At 40.9% G+C, this 14,622-nt stretch overlaps 1 protein-coding gene and 1 pseudogene across 1 annotated transcript; both read left to right on the top strand.

Moving 5' to 3' along the window:
- The first annotated feature begins 4,085 nt into the window (after positions 1 to 4,085).
- LOC145466085 (uncharacterized) lies at positions 4,086 to 7,954 on the top strand. Its single transcript, XM_081449863.1, has one exon. It carries the CDS (start codon positions 4,287 to 4,289, stop codon positions 6,636 to 6,638), a length of 2,352 nt encoding a protein of 783 aa, XP_081305989.1. The 5' UTR covers positions 4,086 to 4,286; the 3' UTR covers positions 6,639 to 7,954.
- A 377-nt stretch (positions 7,955 to 8,331) lies between these two features.
- On the top strand, positions 8,332 to 14,580 carry LOC145465149 (uncharacterized; annotated as a pseudogene).
- The last annotated feature ends 42 nt before the right edge of the window (positions 14,581 to 14,622 follow it).

Raw genomic sequence — 14,622 nt, 5'->3', positions numbered from 1 at the left:
GGTGAAGCTGTCACCCTTCTACCCGGAGGGTCTCGGGGCTCGAAACAAAAGTCACTGTTCCCTGGGGGCCAGTCATTAAGTGCTTATTATTCTATTCTCAATAGGAAGAGCTCAATATGTATACCCTTATAGGCCGTAGCCCGTGAGCATGCTCACGTTGGAGCACAAGCGCGAACGCGAAATCGAGCGGCGAAACCGCGAGGCGAGAAAGTGAGCCTGCTCTGATCTCTGGAAATTTCTTACTTCCACCCCGGAAACCGCAGAATTGAATAAGTCAATTAATTTCACCGGAGGTATGAACTTTGACAGCTCAGATTTCTCGGGGAAATAGTAAATCTTTTCATAACAACATTTAGTTGCGATATCCGTTGTCGATTAAGTTTTGCCGAAGAAAAACTGTCAAACTTTATTTCTACTAAGGACACACACTTGATTCCAAGTGATCTTGCTTTGGCAATCTGGTCATTGGCGATGCTGATAAACGGGCAAACGCCTTCGTGTTGTTTTGTTGCCCGTTTGCAATCACATACGTTTGTAATATACACGACAAGTACGTCTTGATTCATTAACATACTTCCAACTGCTATTTCCTGCTCTCTCTTTAGTTCGAAATTTAACCAGAAATAGAATGGAACTTTGTTCGAACATCAGTAATACGCACACGCAACTCTTCCTCTGACTCCAAATGTGGACGACTTGTTTCTATAGTGCGGTAAATTACCGACTTCATGGGGATTTAAAGTGTATATGACACGAAAAATAATTTCTGCTTATTTGAAAGGCCTTTCAAAATACAGAAGAACGGCGTTTCTCGTTTTGAAATATCTTTTTTCGTTTTAGAGATATTGACATTTTTCTATTAAGCAAATTACATCAGTGATGACGTCATAAGGTTTGCGACTAAGAAGTGGAAAACACAGAATAAACAATATCTCTGGAAATATTGAAGCAGTGTTCTTGAAACCTGGCACCACAAATGTGTATCACAAAAGAAACAAAATGACAACCTTAGTGCTGTTGCCATGACAACACTTTTGCCGCTGGTGCTGTCGTAATAAAAACTGAAATTCCCAGTTTTTGTCTTAAACCAAGAACCATCTACCCCACCCAATCTAATGATGGGAGTTAAGACAATATGGGAACTATGTCTGTTCCAAGTAGGACCCTTTGTCTCACTTTATAGTTTGCAAATGGGGATATTTGTTTTTTTGACGGAAAGAGACTGGAGCCGAAAGAGTTGCTATGGCAACAGCACTAACGGTGTCATTTTGTTTCTTTTGTGATGTACATTTGTGGTGCCAAGTTTCAAGAACACTACTTCAATATTTCCAGAGATATCGTTTATTCAGTATTTTCCACTTTTTAGTTACAAACAATATGACGTCATCACTGATCTAATTTGCATAATAGAAAAATGTCAACATCTCTAAAACGAAAAAAGATATTTCCAAAAGAAAAACGCCATTCTTCTGTATTCTGTATTTTTCGTGTCATATACATTTTAAATCGTTCCTCATCAAACATAATAGATTGACAGTTTTCTCGTCTTTCCCGCTTTTCGACCAATGGTATTTGGAGCTAGCTGCTGCACTGATTGCATTGGCCACTGTAATTTCTATGACATAGTATATATTATACAACACTTTCTAGTGGCATACAATGGAGAATCTCACTTGTCACTCACCTAAAGTCTCGTATGTCATGACTCGTGGGATATTCCATGTTATACCACTCGAAAGCGGTGCATTACTAGTATGTTTATAGCCGTAGCCGCACGAATTATTTCATTTGCCTCGGGCCATTTCGAAGCCTAATACTACAAAAATGGCCGGAGAAGCAACCCCATCCATGCGAGGGCCGCTCGTGACCGTCAGTCATCGTTTGCAGAGGACACATGCCTTGCTTAATCCAACTGGCTGCCCATTTCTTACTTTTATAAATAATAATAATAGTAGTAGTAATAATAATAATAATAATAATAATAGCAATCAAATTTTTTTTTTTTTTTTTTTAAATTTAAATAAGAAATTCAAACTTTATCGAGCACTTTTCCATACAAACTTGAATCTTACATGTATCTGGTAAAAAATTCAGAAATTCTGTTGTTCCTTAAGTTTTCGGTAATTATAATAGTAATAATAATATCAAAATAATAATAATAATAACAATTTATTATCATCATCGTCATATCATATATGTCATGATATCATGGTTACTACAACTAATGCTAATACTACTACTACTACTCAGGCTTTTTTTTTTTTTATAAATGAGGTATATACAAGGTAAAAGTAAGTAAAAGAAGAAATAAACTATTAAAACCTATTTCAACAGTGTTTACATAATGGCTCCCTCCTGGGTTTCAACGTCAATATCAATGTTCTTAAAGTCACAAAAGGCTCAAAATAATAATAATAATAATGATAACAATAATAATCACAATAATAATAGATATTTATATTGCGCCGCCTATCCAGATCTGTTCTAAGCGCTTTAAAAAGAAAGTTCTACGAGATAAAAATACCGATTACAATGCTAAAAATAAAATAAATTGAAAATTATTTCTAGCTAAATAATAATTTTTAAAAAGATACAAAAAAAAAAAAAGACTTGGATTATCGCATGAACGTATATCATTGGGTAGCAAGTTCCAAAGTTCTGGGGCTGAGACAGAAATTGCTCTGGATCCATACGCCTTTCGAAGATCCGTCCTCGTGTTTATGCACAAAGTATTTTATGAATCTTCGAGTCATTCTCTACGTGAACTGTTTTCAAAAAAAAAAAAAAAAAAAAAAAAAATAATAATAATAACCTCTAGGTCGTCTCGCGTACAAAACCAATTCAACATCATCCGGTTTAAGTCGGATATTGGACGGAACACCTTACAGTACAGAGGTCCTGTAATTTGGAACTTTTCAAATAGACTTGTTACATTTTAGCAGATTTTAGCAGATTTTACGGAAACACGCCTGACACTGCTAAGTTTACTTTTAATAAGGAAGCTCCTTTATTCGCCATGAAAAAGGATGATTTTATTTATTAGTCTAATATTACTATTTTAATACGTTTTTTTTCTAACTAGGTCTGAGCGTACTTCAATCGCCTGTGGTGTTTTAATTATAAATCTTAGTCTTAGTCACAACTAAGCCACATATTTTCTATGTGTAATTTTCCTGTACGCATTTTATCCTCTTATTCTTTCATGTTTGTATTTTTAGCTTCTACGTTATTTATTGTAGTAGGTCTACATCAGCCCTTTGGCCGACCTTAATTCAAACCCACCTCATCAGATAAAGTATATATATGTAATGTAACTCTCTTAAAAATGAGATAAAGATAGATGGATGGACATAGGGAAATTCAGGGAAATTCTTTCATCTTTCAAAAACTGTATATCAAAAGTAGACTTGAGATTAATACTCGGTAATGAGCTATAATAAGCCATAATAAGTTAAAACAGAAATGATTAAAATGATGAAAAAGAAAAAAAAAGTGACGATAGCAAAGTCAATAAAAATAAAAAGTTGATAAATCTGACTCCATTCTCCTTTTTAATACCATTTAATGGAACCTAGTCTCTGAAAGGTGGGAGGCGCAGTGGATCCATGGTTAGTGCGCTTGATTCCAAAGCGAGCGGTCTGGGTTCGAGCCCTGGCCGGGGACATTGTGTTGTTTTCTTGGGCAAGACACTTTACTCTCACAGTGCCTCTCTCCACCCAGGTGTATAAATGGATACCGGCAAATTTAATGCGGGGGGTAACCCTGCGATGGACTAGCATCCCATCCAGAGGGAGTAGAAATACTCCTAGTCATTTCACGCTACAGAAACCGGGATAAGCTCCGGCCTGATGAGCCACTTGGCTCGTATGCAGACTTCACCTACGTTATTTTTTAAAAGAGCGAGCCACTTCATCGATCGTTTCTTACAGCTTTGTCAAGTGAAGCGCACAACATTTTCCACGACGAAAAGAGTCGGTTTCGAAAAAACTTCATTAGCATACTTCAGTTTCGAAACGATATCATATTTGTTTAATAAAGACGAAATCAAGAAAGAAAACATTGTTGTTTTTAAGATGATTCGGCATTGAACGTGAAACGAAACCAGTTTCATTTCGAACGGAAGTTGCGATTAGATAATTTAAATGGGAGGACGAAGTAGATCCATTGAGTTTGTCCCTGCACACAGCAACGCTTAGAAGTCCTCGAGCGAAGGTTCAGTGATTGAAGTGACTCTGGTCTAGATAGACGGCCATATTACTGAGAATAACAGGTACTTAACTCCACAAATGTCCGACGTTCAAATGATTCATTCGGTTTCAGAAGGTGACACTACATACTCGCTAAGGGATTTTCTCGACACGTTTACTCTTCCTCAACATGTGAAGATACGTGAGGGTTATTATGATGAAAATCAGCGCACAACCATTGGTGCAGATGGTGTTTACAACCTGTTGACGGTCGAAAGTGTCGAAACGGTGTTGTATGAAAATGCCCAAGGCGAAGAAACTCGAATCCCGCTTGACTACCCGTGTACCGTTGAACGGGTAGCGGAAGAGAGATTTCAACAGAAGTTCATACTACAAGACCTGGTCCATGATAGCTCGACTGTAAAGATTGTGCGTGTGATTGAGACCGACCCAGATTACGAAGCTGTCATCAAGAATGGCGACAAGCTTAAGATAGAAAAGAAAAAGTGCCGTGAAAACTTTTTGGCTTTCAAAAGAGTCCACGATAAGGGCAAAACTCTGTTAAAAGTCCCAGCGAGTTGCCAAGCTAAAGTTGTAGCGCTTTGGGACGGCGAAGAAATGCCCCTTGCCAAGTTTGTAAAGAAGACCAAACTGCCCGTCCATGTGAGGTTTATTGATACAAGTACAAACGACGACAAAGCTGAACAAGGGGAACTACCTTGTCCTTCAAGACGGGACTCTATCACTACGTTGCCAGAGGGTGTTGTTAAACTGAAGGGGATTCTGGTAGACACGTTTGTAACGGCTACAACGGAAGTTCAGGGTGTGACATCAAAGTTTTCATTTCCCAATACGCTACCGATTAGCGTTGTGCCTATGACAATGAAAGCTACCTCTTCGAACCTAAACAACGAAGCAGGTAATGATGACAGAGAATTTCTCGACGACGAAACTCAGTATGAAGACATGTCTGGCATGAAGTCGGTGCTAGGTTCACCTCAGCAAACAAGGGGAAAGACAGGGAAAAGGAACAGTGAAATCAGTGACAAGTGCATGTCAATCGCACGGTTGGGTGGGCTAGGAGCTCGCCAGAACACTTATTCACCAGCTCCTTCTAAAAAAGTGCTCAGAAGCCAAAGTGTGACACTGCCACGACAAGGAACTGTTTTATTACAGAGGACTACGAGCGCCTTACAACTGCAAACGATGTTCACGGACAGTAAAGAAAACTTTTACGACGAAATTAATGTTAGTGCGAAACCTGAAGAGGTGAAAAGTACTCCATCGCTAATGGAAAGAAGAAGACGAAGCGACCCGAACACTCGTCAGGTATCGAAACAGAATCTAGAAAACTTGGTACAAGTGCAGGGTCAGACCTCGAGTGATCCTGAAACCTCCCAATTTACAGCCGAAATGGTTTCGTTGCAGATTGCGAAAACCTCACCGACCTTAATGCCACGCGTGAAAATGAAGACATTCGGTAGAAAGGAAACAGTGATAGAAAATGAAAGTGCGTCAAGTGACGTATACAGTGTTGTCTTCAAAGGTTGTGCTAGCCAGCAACTGAATCTGCTACCGCCATTGTCGTCTTCATCGACGAAGAGCTCGCCTTTTTATGGTTCTGAGGAAACAGAGACCGCAAACCCAAACGTGCTGCTTGCCCCGAAGGTAACACGTTCAAGCGCAGATGCACTTCCACCACTTCCTTCACAACAGGGAAGTTGTTCAGGGGAATCTCATTTGTCGGGTGGCGATCTTCCGGTGGGCGCTAAGGCAGAATCAAACGGAAGTCGTGGCGCTATTGGCAACAAGGCTCTATCGACCGGCACCGTGAAAAAGAAAGCAATCCCTGAACCTTCTCAAAGAAGTGAGAAATACGCGAATATCAAAACCCAACAGCAACCATTCCGTAATCCTACAGCTACAGTTGAACCCGATGTATCAACGAATATGACCGAAGACCCACCACCACTTCCTTCACGTATCAAACAAACTGACAGCATTGCAAGCTCCAAAGGTTGCCAACCTATTCCCTCCCCAAGGGTTAAGCACCATCCTTTCTCCAAAACGTCTCAAGAAGAAAGCGATTTGCCTCTACCAAATAAAAAGGAAATTCAACCTGCTTCAGGCACTAAAACGCTCGGCACAGCGTCGCGGCCTGGAACGGAACAGGGGCCAAAAACACCAGAAGAGTTCCAGGCAACGATGAAAGAAACCTCGAAGTCCAATTTAATCATTCCGCAGGACCTAAGCACACTGAGAGTCCCTGACGTTCTTGAGTGTCTAAGAGGTTTGAACATGCAACAGTTTGAGAAGATTTTCAGCGAGCATCAGGTTGATGGCAGCATGCTTGTGTGTTTGGACGAAGAAGCTCTGGAGTCGTTTGGAATGGATCGTTTTCATCGTTTAAAACTTCTTAAAGTAATCGATGGCTGGAGGCCACAGCTATAGAAGCTAGCAGTGACACATCTCTAGAACTTTGATATAGATTCTGCCAACGCATGGTTACAGCGGGTTTTTACACTAGCGTGATGCATCTTTGTTGCTATGCTGATCGTGATATGTTATACTGTTATACACACTTGACTTCCTTTTACTTTGTCAAGGAGGAATGAGGTGTTTATCATTTTAGGGACTGTTTATTTGAAACGTCTCTTTCTTTCAGTCTAAGTGGCATGCCTGAGAACTAGCTAGTAGTAGCTAAGCGCATCGACCACTATAAACATTCAACATTTAACATTTTGTTTTAAAAGATAAGTTGTTTTGCAAAAGTTAATATCTTTGTAAAAAACGATTATCGAAAGTTATGTAAGGAAGCGTGGAAGTGTGATTAGAGAAGTTGGAATCCGGTGGTCCCGGATTTGAGTGTCGCATATTACTCCATTTTGTTGTCGGTTGAGTCCCACTGCTTTTAATTTGTAAAAAACCAACTGGTACGCCTCGTGCCACTTGGAATTTTTAATCATGAACATTGATTCGAGTCTGATTATGTTCTTTTGCAATAGTTGTTGCGGTTTGTTTACATTTCTAAACTTTGAATAAAAATATACATCGTCAATATCGGTTTCCAATTTCCAGTTGCAGCCTTCTGTGTCACTTAGGCACGAAGAGGATCATGTCATGTCAATATTGATTTCTAATTGACAATTATCACGTAGACATTTCTAAATAATGTTCCAGAAGATTCGAAATCGTCCAGAAACAACATTTGCAACTCGAGAGATATTTGACCTGTTATAGACGACTTTCATAAGATTCAGCTCCTGCTGTTGACCCTTTCAAGCGCAAAAAGTATTCACTTGTTTTACATTCTATTCAATCGAAGCAAATTCCAAAGATTTTTGTAAAATTTCAAAACTTTTGGAGTAACAACAAAAAAGACCTTTGCGTCGTTTTGAAATATCAATGACAGGTTTCTGAAAATTGTGAACTTGTACAGTTCCGAGACTACTTATAGAAGAGAGGAAATAAACGATGATATTACTCACTCAACGGACGTTAATTTTTAGATCCACTCGTAAACGTTTTAAGTATGTGCCCACTGTACAGTGTATTGTAAAAATAAACAAAGGCGGTGTACTTCCTTGTTTCAGTTTATTATGTTACATCAGTGATCAGAAAAGAATTGCCTTATCTTTGTTATCATACGGTCTCTAAACGGAATTTTAAACATACCCAAAATCCGTCTGATCTCCGCAGGATACATAAGGAGAGATTTATGAATTACGTCTGAGGACATAGCGACGACTGTGACATTTCGCTCACGAGATATGGCACAGAGAGAAACTGAGCCTCAGGTGAACGGTCTCGCTGTCACACGAAGGGAGTGAAATGGAAAGTCAACTCGAAAATGAGCGATGAACCTCCTTAGAGTAAAGAGGGAGTTACAACCGCACTTCATAAGCTTCAAAGTTGCGAGAACACATAGCCGTCAACTAACCTACTCGTAGACATCTCCCAGCAGACCCAATATCTCAGTTTCGATCAGTTTCCTGTGAAGGCCGGAATTGTACGTATCACGCATGCAGTCTTAGCTGGGCTCGAGAAAACGAGTCAAATTCACGACCAACAACGAACGAGGTTTATTGCATTATTTTTGTCTTAGTAGGAAGGCATAAGTGCTGAGATATTTCCACTTTTTTTAGAAAGGAGTACTACATATTTGAACTTGATGTACAGAAAGTGGATTCCCATTTTCACGGTCTAAAATATTGACACGGCACCTCAATTAAATTTCGTCACTGTGCCCAAATCATTTCAGCACGACACTTTCCATTTACACACCCCAAAGGAGAAGCTTGTTCTCCTGTTGGGCCCGACTTTTTCATCGGTATTTTCCCCGCGGGAAGTGCTTAAGCAGTATTGTTCATTGCGCTTAAAAGTGCAAAATGTGAAATATTCTCGAAACGAAAAGAATCGCTGACGATACACGAACGAAACAGATCGAAATCTTTAATAAATTGGCGACATTCGGAGAAAAACACAAAAAATAATGGCTATTTGCAGCTATAGCGCACGTCATTTGTCACGTGTTTCACATTTGTTCTTGGGTCAGGGCCATAATCACAACATCATGGCTTGGAATAGCCTGCGCGCAAACGTTCCCGATCCCCTACAAACAAAGAGTATTTCCCATTCCGGTCACGAGAGGGAATGCCTACCAGCTCCGAGAAACGCCCAACGACGTTTCACGTTTGTGCTCATTCTTAGATTGACGACAGCTTGTCATCGAACGGGGGCTAAAATTGTATTATTCGAGGTACGTCAGAAGTCTCAGAACGGCACAACTTTCAAAATGGTTGAAAGCGGAAATACGGCAAGTGTTCGGAATAGAGATCTTCTCTTTTCTTCGCACAAGTTATAGCTTTTTTAATGACTGAACAATCTACTGCGAGTTAAATTACATTTTTCTTTTGGCAGCGAAACGAAGTTGCCAAATAAGACTATTAAATCCTGCTTCTCCTTCCCTTGTTCCTGCCTGATCTTCGAACACGATTGATAATAAACGGAATTTTTACACAAACTTGATTTTTGGCACGATGCCTCGATTGTCAGTGCCCAGACTACCTCGGCCCCTAAAAGTTCAGTTATGCACTGTTGGGACTGATAAATTTGCACGTTGAAAATTCGGGGTGTCGTGCCTCAATAAAGTTTTACTTGCCGTTTCGACTTTTTAGCCGTGTAAATGGGGTTCAAAGAACTTCTTCTAAAGAGAGTGAAACAATCCCAGAGTAAAACAATGTCACGGACTCCCATGTTTTGACCTGTATTTCTTCGAACCCAGGACGAATACAGAATTAATAAGTTTTGCAAAAGGAATCCGCTATATTTTGTTGTTTGACAGACCACTTAACCATTCACGAAATATTTCCGATACGAGCTTTTGGGTACGAAGGTTATTTTGACTCGTTATATTTATAGCCAAAACAACGCAGCCGATTACTTGATCCCAGGAAGTGTTTTAGAACAGGCCTAAACTGGTTAGATGGAACTGGGATTCGCGTATTTTTCACTGGATCACTGGGACTGGTAATCACAAAATTGGAAATTTGGGCCTGCCCTACGCTGAGAAATGGGATTTGGGCAAATTGTCGGCTCGAAAACGGGATTTCAGCCTCCCCCCCTTCAGGGCCCTCCTTTAGCGTGAATAGAATTCGAGAAATTCACCTGAAGAGTGAAAACAACCCAATATAGCTTGACACCTTTTCGCAAGGTTACATAAATAGACTGAAATGCTGTTCCTTGACAAATAAGCCTAAACTTGACATCTTCAAGTGTTTTTGAAGATCAGTGTCCGCCATCAAGGGTGTGTTTTGTACGCTTTGGCTACAATGTCACGCGATAGCTCAAGTAATCCTCCAGCTTTTCTCCTTGTTTTTGCTGCCTTGACAACATTTTTTTGCCATGATCATGCAGCGAGGGGAGCCGCAAGCTACGCAGCCTTTCAAAAAACAACAAACTTGGCGGTCTTGGGAAACCGTTATCGCTGTGATACAGGATGCAATATGAACCAGTTGAAGCCTAAGTTACCCATGCCTTGGTGACTCCATATCCCACCTATTAAAACGAGACAAAAAGAAATTTTTGAAGCCTGTGTCACAGCCGCCCTCACAGCCTAAAAGTTTTGGCATTTTGTCAAGTATCTATTACAAAAATAGACAGAAGTATTAACTTGCAATTGTTTCTCCACCGTACTATGTCCAGCTAAACTGATCAGCGAGATTAGTCTCAATGGGTATTACATTTATTGACCAAATTTCCGCCGGTTAGAACAGCTTTATTCGCGTTTAAGATGTTATTCAACTGTGATCGAGTTTCGGGATATGACGCACAAGGGTAAAAATTACGGATACGTGCAGACTAAACACCCACTCTACTAGATGGCGATAACCACACCCTGCTTCCTGCTCGAGATGATTAAATCATCATCGCAAGTAGCGGTAACATCTAGCTGGTAGTGAAAGCAACGCTGTAACCAAACCACTCATGTTGAATTCTAAACAATTCACAAGCAGCTCAACCGGCGCAGTCATTTCTGTTTTCTGTATCTAATTTATGCGATTTCCCACCACAAGCGTGACCTTTCAGTTCACCCGACTTCCTTTTTTGTATTAGACAGTTCTCTATTGTTCTTATCATGATCAGATGATCGCTGGAGCCTAAAACGTCCGGCAATGTCTTAGCTCACAAACAATTTACTAGATATTGAAGTATGGACTCTACAAGGGACGCCAGCACTCCGGTGGACCTCGAAGCATTTCTTCAGCGCCATGGCTCAAGACTCCCATGCACAGTTAAGGTTGTGGAAGGCTTTTGTGGAACCAACGCTGAGGATACGTTGGAAGGAGACCAGATACTCGTTATCTACAAAATTGAGAGGCAGAACACGATAATTGCATTTGATCAGCTCAATCAAGAGATCTGTGTGCCACGGAATACGAAAAATAAAGTTCAGCTTCTTCCGCTTGAACACCACGGAGAATATAAAAGAGTACGACATTTGTTTAATGCTCATCAGACACAGTATTTCCGCGTTCTCGAAGACCTTGCATCCCTTCAAATATCTTCAGAGACTACACTTCAACTGCTGAGCAACCAGCCTTTTCCGAACTTCGCGAAATGTAAAGTAGTTGACTTGTATGATTCCAGGGAGGTTTCACTGCCATTGGAACTACAGGGGAGATTTCAGCCGCTCTTGGATGCGAGGGAATACTACTTAGAAGAGGTTCTAGCGCAGTATCAACTACCAGTAAATATTCGATTTGTTCTCCCGTCTCGCGCCAATAATGGTGCATGCCTTTCGAATCCACTGTCAAGTTTGGAAAACATTCATCTAGAGCACGAAACCGAAGTGGAAATGATCTTCGCAGCTTCAGTTGATGACCCGTTATCATTAAACCTGTTCCCGAGAACACTGGACATTAACGTTAGTTTCGGATTTAAAGTCACGGCGGATACAAGCAAGAGGATCAAAGAATGCAGACAGACTCTTGCGGCGAGTGAAAGAACTTTAAAACGACTCGACATAATAGCAAGTAATTCTTTCTACTTTAAAGTATGTCCTGTCAGGCGTTTTAATTTCGAGTCACTTCAGCCTCCTTCAATTTCAATTCCACAGCCAACTAAAGGGCGCAAAGTGGAGTTATCGTCTAAAGCAAAACAAACCAAAACAGCGGAACAGACAGCTATAAATAGAAAAAAGTTAACCATGTCATGTCCCCAATCAGCGTCCAAACCTGGCTGGTTTTCTGAACAACATGCAGCTGACTATGAAAATTGTGAGAGTGACGAGAGTTTTAATAATTCCCTAGGAACCGAGGCTCGAAAAGCCGTGGACGAAGGCACAGACGCAGTACCTGTTCTTCCACCCAAGTTATCCACTGGAACATCACGGTCGACAATACCCAAGGACACTACGCAAGCAAATGAGCAGAGTCGACCAGTACCCAAGCCAAGAAAGCGACTTAATGCAGCATTGAAAAGGAACCAAGAAAACGTCAACAAATGTGTGACGCAAGCACAATCACAAGACAGAAATCTTGCTGAATGGACTGGCCCGTTCTCTGGAGATGACGCCGAGGACACCTGCCCTGAATTACCACCTAGACCGGAGTTCCTAAGGGTAAGGAGTATCGAGGATGAAGAAGATGACGACGTATCGAGGGAAGAACGTCCACCACCACTACCTCCAAGGTGTCCAGGACCTAATCAATTTGGTTTTCCGGCGTATCTAGTAGTTGATGTGACTGACTGGAGAGCAGTCGATGAGAAAGCCTTCAGGCCAAACACTATTATGGACGAGGGTCTGTACAGCGACGCGAAGGATGATGGACACGTTTTTAAACAAGATAGCGTTAGACATCTTGACTTATCCTTGATGTACCCACCAGATGAGAGGAAAGCCTACATTGACATGGAAAACCCAGGGGTGAATGGAAGACCTTATGTAGATATGGAAAGCAATGAGAAAATGGAAATGGATGGAAGGCGGAGTGGCCGAGAGAATTCCCATAAAGAGGATCTTATTCAGCCTGATGAAACAGGGGGTTCTGAAGAAGTGGAGAATTCACAACTTCGAAAGGCAGGTAGAGAAAATGGAGATGAAGCAATTAAGCATCTTGAAGAGGAAAGTAGCGACGAAGACTGCCCTTATGAAGAGATAGAAGAACAACATGAATCATCGCAGGGAAAAAATCAAAGTAAGGAAAATGCAGTGAGTCAGGAAAAAGCAAAAATCGAACGCCCCTTGAAGAGTCCTAGGAGCAAAACCACCCAAGGTTCCTCTGATACAAGACCAAGCCGGGCGGAGATCGCGACTTGTTCGATGAATCAAAGGGGCATTATAATATCTGGCCGCCGAGATGAGGACTGGATGGATTTTACAGACATCGAACATTTTCTTAAACTCAGGAAACAGTTAAGTGAAGCTCTTGCGAAAAAAGTCGATTTAGAAAAACAGGTCGCCGTGACAGGACAAAGCCTTACAGCTGAAAGCCAGACACACCAACTACCAACATCTGATCGCAATAGGCATGCGCCACCACATATGGACAAAGCCGACTCCTTGGACGAGAATCATAATCGCCTCGATTCATCTGGAGAGTTCTGTAACCATTCCCAAAGAGGCACCCATGCTAAAACTAGACCTGAGCGTGTCTCGTTGAACGGAGGAGATTATTATGAAACCGAAATGCAGAAAAACCCCAGTCTACCTTCGCTTGAAGCAGAGGATTTCGAAAACAAAAAGCCTAGTCTATCTTCATTTGCGCCTAAGAAAGTTGTCCCTGGTAATGTGAGTTACCATCAAAAGTGCTCTCTCACCAGTGTCAAAGAACTCGACGATTCAGACGACAACGATGACTACGAAGAATGTCACGACAGAGTATACGTTAACAAACAAACAGGAGTCGATTATTCATTTGAAAAAGTGACCAGTGAAAAAGAGTTCCACGATCATTACGTGAATGTGGAAAGGCAACAACAAAGTGGTAATGACATAGAAGATGAAGATGATGGAATCAACTCGATTTACTACAACACTGAGGAGTTTGAGACACACAGGGACGAAACGTTGACATTACACTATCTGCAACTTGACAACCCAACGATGTAGAAGAAAATGTTCACGTGAATGTCGACACGCAGGAGAGCGATAAAGGGCTTGCAATGATTAAGGCAAAAGGAAATCAACAAGCCACATTTAAGGCAGTCACTGCCGAAATAGAGACTTTCCTAATGAAAAAATCTATCTGTAAGGGTCCTCCAAACGCTGTCGGTTGTATCGAGGAACCGCCACCCCTTCCACCGAAGAAACGGGCTTCTTGGTTGCGTGACACAGAATGACAGAAAAAAAAGACATCCGCAAATTATGAAAACATAACAATTAAAGCGGAAGTGGAGTGTCACGAAACGTCCAGTGTTTCCTCAAAACGAAAACAAACTGTACTCACAGAGCCTGGAGATGAAATCGGCCATCGATTTGTGATAGTAATGCATGCATATGATATGATCGTTATAAAAATAACCATTTCGTATCAGCCCCTATTAATACGAGGACCCCCAGTATTACAGGTGGAAGAGATGATTCAGCCGTAAAACTATGTACAGATTAATATCACTGCACAGGACTTAATTCCATTGGCATAGGTGCTGAAATGTTACGGAATCGTTTGGCGACTTATCCGAAAAATTCTCAATCTCTTTAGTACAGCAGAAACATACAGCATTATAGGGCTTGCCACCTTCTATTATTTTTCGTTCGAAGACTAAAATAATGGAGCAAAATACAAGAGTTGTAATTTCTTTATAGGGCAGTTGAAAGTTACCAAACAATAAATGTACATGATTGCTGTCAATACGTAATTGTCATGTCACAACGCTTGTCAGCTAGCCACAAAAAAATGAAAAAGAAAGTGTTTTGCACTGTATAGAAAAG

Source organism: Orbicella franksi, chromosome 13 (assembly GCF_964199315.1).
Source record: "Orbicella franksi chromosome 13, jaOrbFran1.1, whole genome shotgun sequence".
Lineage (NCBI taxonomy): Eukaryota > Metazoa > Cnidaria > Anthozoa > Scleractinia > Merulinidae > Orbicella > Orbicella franksi.
The sequence above is the reverse complement of the archived record's forward strand: the minus strand, read 5'-3'. Positions and strand labels throughout refer to the sequence as shown.

Bases quoted from the DNA above. Each gene is read 5' to 3' on its own strand.
- LOC145466085 (XM_081449863.1), top strand. From the start codon at position 4,287: ATGTCCGACGTTCAAATGATTCATTCGGTTTCAGAAGGTGACACTACA.